Source organism: Galeopterus variegatus, unplaced genomic scaffold, assembly GCF_000696425.1.
Source record: "Galeopterus variegatus unplaced genomic scaffold, G_variegatus-3.0.2 Scaffold3620, whole genome shotgun sequence".
Taxonomy (NCBI): domain Eukaryota; kingdom Metazoa; phylum Chordata; class Mammalia; order Dermoptera; family Cynocephalidae; genus Galeopterus; species Galeopterus variegatus.
The window spans coordinates 80,377-88,151 of NW_007729731.1; the positions used below are offsets into that span (position 1 = coordinate 80,377).

Genomic DNA, 7,775 nt, shown 5'->3' on the forward strand with positions numbered 1-7,775 from the left:
GGATTTTTTTTTTTTTTTTTTTGTCCTTTTTGAGACCGGCCGCCGCACCGTGCTCAGCCAGTGAGCACTGTGAGCGCACCGGTCATCCCTATATAGGATCCGAACCCGCAGCGGGAGCGCTGCTGTGCTCCCAGTGCCACACTCTCCCAAGTGCGCCACGGGCTTGGCCCAGGATTTTTTGTTTTAATTGTAAGTTAGCTATCTTCAGCAAGATTGTATTCCATGGAGTTCTGAGTACCTGGGTTGTAGAGACATCTCTGTAAGGCAGTTTTCCAACTGCTTCTGCTTGGGACCCTAACAGTTCCATTGGTTTCAGACCACTGATTTTGGACCAATTTGTTTTGTTTTGTTTTGTTTTGTTTTGGCACGGCATAGGTACAGGGCTCTGCTTTTAAGCAGACAGCTTATTTGCTACACGGTCTAAAGTCACTGGATATGAGAGCCAGGATTATTTCATGGGCCTCAGACTCCATCTCAGGAAAGGCATTAAAACTGTGGGCCTATAACTGATTTTGACCCCCCTACGGACTTTTAATTTTTTTGTATCTGCTCACTATGCTAGATCTGAGTTTCTTTATTTCCGGTACCTGGGAATTTACCTTTTTAAGTTTTGAGTTCAACTATGAAAACTATTCTGATCAATGAAATATTATAAACCATATTTCTGTGTGTTTAGAACAGGAGAAAGAATTTCCTACATTAATTTCCCTTCACATATTGACTAAAAGTCTCATAACAGTATCTCTAACAGTGTGTTTCACTGGCAGCTGTTCAAGTATTACCAGGTTTACTGGGAACCACCTGGCACACTTGCCCCAGGTGATCATAAACACAGGGGAGACAGTTTAGATTCTTCCAAGGATACCAAGCATCTTGAGTGGATAATGCCACACACAAAAACACTGCTGGGGAAAAAGAAAAAAGAAAAAAACCCTAAACACTGAGTTTGGAGGGCAGGAGCAAACTACTATTTGAGAATAAGCCTTTAGAAGAGCTAAAAACATCTGTCATTGGTCCAAATTTTGGGCTTCCAATAGCTGAAGTACATGCAAAATTGCTATATTTATAAGGCTTCGATTCCTAGATAAATGCACTAAAGCTGTAAAACTGGTCACACTCATATAAGCCGATTCCTCCACTAGTTAGTACATTTTTGTCTGAGCCAACTGCACGGCATCCTGGGGCTTACTGTTTAAGGAGTTCAAGCGTAAGAGGTTGCCCGGACCAGATGATGGGTAACATCCATCATACCCTGACTTCTGTGATTCTGGAGGTAACACCTGGGTTAAATAATTTGGCTATGTCTTATATTTATGTTACATATACTTAATGAAATATGAAGCAAATATGGCAAAATGTTAACAATTATTAAAAGATCATAGGCACATTGGTATTCATTATACTAATCTCTACTTTCTACAAGAGCTTCAAAGTCTTCACATTAAAAAATTATAAAAATGGTTTAGCCATCTTAAAGTGGCTGAAATTTCCACCTATAAGTCAAAATGCTTTCAATATAATAAAAATGTTACAAACCAAAATCATAAGGTCCTCTAATAGTTCTCTTTCAAAAAGTTTTTGTTCTCTAGATAGGCAGCCTACCAGGCTACTAGCTTTCTAAAAAGTTAACATTTGGCTGTAACTAGGCAAACTTGGGAATGTAAGTTTTGAATAAGCATATTTTCTCACAACTTAAGCTATTACTTATTAACCAACTTCCAAAATAATTTAAAATAAGCAAAAATTTGCATTTTAAGTACGCAAAAATGCATATTTAAATGAAAATATCCCTAGCAATGTTACAAACTTTGTGTATTAATTTAATAAATAAATTTCCCAATAGATTTAGTAAATAGTTATCTAAATCCTCTGGAAAAGATGAGAGGTTTGGGCCGGCCCGGTGGCGCACTGCTACAGTGCGCCGCTTGGGAGCGCAGTGGCACTCCCACCGAGGGTTCGGATCCCACATACAGACCGGTTCCCACTCACTGGCTGAGTGAGGTGCGGGCGCAACACTGAGGGCTGCGATCCCGTTGCCGGTCCTGGTCTGGTACGGGCGCGACACTGAGGGTTGCGATCCGTTGCCGGACACGAAAAAAAGGAAAAAAAAAAAGATGAGAGGTTTTGTTTCTGGCTTCCTGTAGCTACATATAGTCTAGCTTTCAGTGATATAAATGGGACTAAATCTTGCAGAGATGCAAGCTCACTGTGTATTTTCTGCTGACAGACCTTTAAAGCAGAATCATGAAAACAAATCAATTAAAATTATTCTGAAATGTATTCACAGAATAAAGGCAGAGGACAAATGATGAAATACAGATTCTTAAGTATTACCATCAAAAAGCATCAATTTCTAGTACCACAGATCACTCTCTGTAGTGCTTTGCTATCTTTGCACACCATATTTACACAGCAGGCCATCGTATCACTTTTTCCTTCTGTTAACAACCACACACACTCAATAAGAAGTTGAGTTGGATTGGCTAGGATAACAAAGTAAATCAGAGTAGGGCAAAATATACAGCCTAATCAAAAAATAGGTCTACTATTATTTACCTGCCTTTAAAATGTGCTATGGAATCTGTTTTATGTAGGTCTGTAAAACATAGACTTCTAAAAGGAGGTTCACAATAAAAAAATGAGAACTGTCATGCCAAGAATAGGGAAATATTGAATATTTAATACTTTCTTCACCAGTCTCCTTAGCTAGGATAGCCTCCTTCAAATAAATCCTTATCATGTAATTCCACATGACTATCTGACAAAACAAAAAAATTGAAGCGAATTCAGATATGCGGCATATTAGAGAAATGTAAGATATGAAAACTGCTAACAGGTAATGCTCGCTCTTCAGGGGTAGTTATACTCTATCATTTAAAAAACATTCATCTAAAATTTCACATGATGCTGTTTTGAGTTATTTCACTAAGATTAATACTTGGTGACTCATTATATTTTTCCTTGCCAAGAAATCTCTGTAGTTTCATTTGGTTTTCCACATCTAGGTTGTCCTTCCTTTCTTGCCTTTATTTCATGAACATAATTTTTAAAAAATACCGATTCCTCTTCTTTCTTTTATTGAGAAATACCCATTTCATATTATTCCTTAATCTTCTTGTATTTGGTAACACCATTCTGTACTTGGAAAACTTTTATTGGTAATATTAGCCTTTTAAATATGCTCCTGGTCTCATATTGGAAATTAATACATGTTTCTTAATCACTGGATCAAAACCAGTGAAAAAGCAATAAATTGAGTTAAAAGACCAAAGCACTTTATCCTGTCAGAGTCCTCACTCAAGACCAGAAAAATCATCCTGAAACTCACCCTCCACCTCCAGAAGGAGGTTCTACATCATAACAAAAGAACTCAGAATGACCATTCCTCCCAACCACTCTCATTTCTTGAAACTTTTTGGAAATATTCAGACATCTGAAGAACATTTGGTTTTTCTATCATTCTTGTTTCAGAGACTACTGGCATTTGAAGAGAGCTAATTTGAAGCTATTTAGTTGTTATATGTTATAACTCTCTTCAAATGCCAATACTAGCCAAAAAATGTAATAAATTTTGCTAAAGAGTTGATCAATTTTTAAAACAAAAACTGCAAAAGCAAGCAATATAATTAGAAAAAAGCAAATGTTAACTCAAAAGGGATAAAAATAGTTTCTATAAAAAAATTGATTAAATTTTTTTTCTTTACAGATAGCACTCTTTCAGACAGATATTTTCAAGATTGCTTTGCTGAAGAGAGATACTATTTTTTAAAGGGTGGTATATGAAATTAAAATGTCAAGTAACTAATTGTTATATAATGACTCAAGAACAAGAAGCCTAATGGAAAAAGCTAGCATTTTTTAGGAGTGTACCCATTATGTGTAACAGGAAACTTGTACAGGGTAAAATTACTTAAACTATAATAAAGGCTTATAATTTAAATAAAAACATATACAAAACTGAAAGCGTGCTAAATATAATTTTAATGGCTAAGTTCTGAGATCTCTTTATAAACATTAAATAGTAGAAACTTCAGAAAATTTTTGAAGATGAAATTCAACAATATTTGGGTAAAAAAAATCATAAAAAATGTCTACGTATGGCTAAAATTAGATAACAAAACATGAGTGCAATCATTACAAAAGTTTATTCTGATTATTAAATCTTTCTTTAGTCTTTTAGCACCCAAATGAGTTTGCTTGTAATCATGAAAGTTTCTTTTTTTTCTTCAGTCCCAAAGTAAGTATTTTCGAAAATGTATTAGTCATAGTGTTATACAACTGTAATTTTGGGAGCAAAATAAAAAAAGGGCAGTTGCTCCTTTTTAAAATGTTATATTTATTATATATATTTTTAAAGTGTATAATTAAAAACTTTTTCCCAAGGGGTCTAAAAACATACAAAGAAATAAGACTATAATGTCAACACAATGTAATTCATATTCGTCTATTTAATCTACTGTATCCTTGGCCAAAGTATATGCAAAGTTGGCTCTTAGCTCTACCACCTAAATGCATATATATAAATGACCTTGAAGCAACGTGCATCTCATACCTTTAGTCTTAAAGGAGAAGTTACAGTAAGTGCAGTGGTAGGGGCGGACATCTGTATGGGTTCGTATGTGTTTCTTTAACATACTAGGTTTCTTACAACGTATTCCACATTCTTCACAAATGTACTTTCCTCTTCCCCTGCCTCGGACATATACATACTCTTCATTTGATTTATATCTAATTTAAAGAAAAAAAATGAATAGGGAGATTGGACACTATGTCTCTGAGACAATACTGATGATTAAAATTCAACCTAAGAATAAAACAAGGCACAACTTTTATACTCAACCAATAAAAATTTTATGCACATGTTAGTAACAGTATTTCAGCTTTTCACATTAACACTAAGTATTCTAATAGCTAATTCTAATCAAACAAACTTATCCAATATTATTATCCAAGATTACCCAAAATACGTTCCTGTTTCTAAGTCACTGGTTTAAGTTTTCTTCATCGCTTAATTCGATCATAACAATTGTAAGTACTGAAATATTTCTGAGCTTCACTGTAACTAAAAATAGCTTTTATACTTTGTTTTTCTCATAACAAAATACACAAGAACATCAAACAGGCAATGAATTCATTTCTTTCAGAGTAGATTTATCAAGTTATTCCTTATCGTAAATCAATGTGAAACCCAGGGTTCACTCTGAAAATTTAGTTCTTAGCTGCTCTCTAGGCCCTACAGTGTTTCCTAAATAGTCATCGTTTTCGCCATCGAAATGAAATAATTTAACATAATACTAACATATTCTGTCACAAAGATTCTACGGATAAGCTGAGAAACCTTGCAACATTTATATAAAATTGTCACTTATAAGTTTTCACTCACATGAAAGCAAATGTACATTTAAAAAGTAGGTTTAAATGTACATTTAAGAAGTAAAATTTGTACTTGCCCTCCATCAAATATTTTAATTCTTCTCGGTTCACTTTTGATTAAGGAATTTTCTTTATCTTGCTCACTGTTAATTTCAGAGGCATCTTTATTGCTGAATTCAACTACTGTGGACTTTTGATTACCTAATGCTCTCTGAAAGGAAAAAAAAAAGGAGAAACTAATTTAATAAAACTGAAAACACAAACATGCTAACGTTTCACTGGAAATTAAAACATGGCAGAGTATAGAGAATAGAGTTAACGTAATAAAATGCATTTTAAAGAAATAACAGGTTAAAAGCTCATTTGCTTTATTTCCTCCCTTATTAATCTGTCTAAACCACAGCAAACTGGTAAATCTTATACTATTTTAAAATCCCACCACTGTCTATTGACACCCCCCAAATATGGGCTTTACGACTTCCCATCTTGGTATTTCATGAGTTTAACAGGAACTTTTTTTTTTTTAGCAGAATAAATATTCTTTCTTATATTTAACCAACCACTCATACTACAGTTTAAATATAATTCTTAAAGAATTCATTCTTTGGAGATGAAAAAGAGCCAGTTACCCCTTTTGGTATATCCCCGAGAAACATCACTAATTCTCCTTCAATTCAAGTGCACTAGAGAGGTAAAGCAGAAGCCCCACTTTACCTCTTCCCCCCATTATTTTAAACCACGATTATGGTTCCTCTCTATATCTGCTCACGAGTTCCTTGCATACTGCTTTCCGTGAGATCCAGGTCATAATTAAATCTCTGGAGAAAGGAAGTGAGCATCAAAATGGTAAATGATGTGTGGTTTTTCTATAGGAACAATATAACTCCACCTTATGATTTTACGTGAGATTTTATACAACTGCACCATTAACAGTGCACTTTCTCACTACGCCATTTCATTCTTACATATCCTTGTGCGGCAGGCAACACAGGTGGATTACAAGGCCCAGTGAGGATGATGCTTTCAGGGTTAAGTGTCCAAGGTCAAGTGTTACCAACAAACACTCAACCTCCAGTCTTCTGGCTGAATCCAACACAAGGCACAACTTTTCTGACCAAGGGCTTCTTTTATGCAAACCCCCCTTAAAAAATTACATTGCCACATATACAGCCATCATACTGACATGACTTCATAATAGCAAGTGATCAGAGTGTGTGCATCATGGAGGAAGGGTCTGTGCAGCCTCAGAAAAGTACCCCAGGAAGCCCCTGTCCTTACAAAGGCAGGAGTAAAGAAAAGCTGCTGGCCCACATTCCTCGAAAGGTAGTGTGAACAGGTACTGACACTGACTGCTAGAGAGTAAAAATGCAACCATCTCCGCTTTTCCTGGCAAACAGATAAGGCTTCCCCACAATTCAGAACATAAGCGCATTACCTTTCCTCGACTTTATCCCTTAACAATAATCCACTTCCTTCTGTTCTTTTCAATATAAAATTCCCCTTTATCTTTTGCTCGCCAAAGTTGTCAATGAAGTAGATGCCAAAATCATTATCATTTCCTTAGCCTTTATATGCTTGACTACTATGTAGCATTATACAAGGGGTCTTCAAAAGTTCATGGAAAGATTTGTATTTTCTTTAAATTCTATTTTTCCATGAACTTTTTGAAGTATCTTCCTATGTTGTTGATGCCTTGTTTCTAACAAAGCAAAGCATCAACATCTATCCATTCTTTTCTGTTTTGATTCATAAATGCATTAACATTTGGGTTGTGATAAGTTAACCCAGTACACAGTCCTCCATAGGCACTTGCTCACAGACTCAAGTCTCCAGTGATGATAGAACTGCCCAAGCTAGATACTCCTATTTGCTTTCATCTTTATTTGACCTCTCTACTTTAACAATCCTCCTTGAAATATCTTTTTCCATGTTTTGTGATACCACTTTCTCTTGGTTTTCCTCTTGTCTCTATGGACAATCTCTTTCAGTTTCCTGTGTGGACTTTATCTATTCAACCCTTTAAACAGTAGTGATCTCCCTGAGCAATCTCATTCATTACACCTATGCACTGAAGAGACCCCATTCTACACACAGAGCTCTCTCTTGAGATTTAAAACTAGAAATTCATTTTCAGACATTTTTTCCAAGGCATTTGGTACTTAAGGACAGTCACTTTTCAGAGGCTGTTCAGGAATATACATGAAGCTCTGTTTAAATTCTCATGTTTAGGTTTCATCTCCAATATTTAGTAAATTTAGAATCTTGAGTATTTAAAAATCTAAATTTAATCTAAATTTAGTAAATTTAGAATCTTGAGTATTTAAAAAAAAATCCACAGGGGCGGCCCGGTGGCACACTGCTACAGTGCGCCGCTTGGGAGCGCGGTGGCGCTCCCACCGAGG

General features: G+C 35.5%; 1 protein-coding gene across 1 annotated transcript in view; it reads right to left on the minus strand.

Moving 5' to 3' along the window:
• The window catches only part of HIVEP1 (human immunodeficiency virus type I enhancer binding protein 1), a 40,346-nt gene that overhangs the window by 23,858 nt on the left and 8,713 nt on the right, over window positions 1-7,775 (minus strand). Inside the window, exons 4-5 of the mRNA XM_008585562.1 lie at window positions 5,451-5,584; window positions 4,553-4,728 (exon numbers count right to left, since the gene is read on the minus strand). Of these exons, the coding sequence (XP_008583784.1) occupies window positions 4,553-4,728; window positions 5,451-5,584 (310 nt within the window). The remainder of the gene's footprint in view (window positions 1-4,552; window positions 4,729-5,450; window positions 5,585-7,775) is intronic.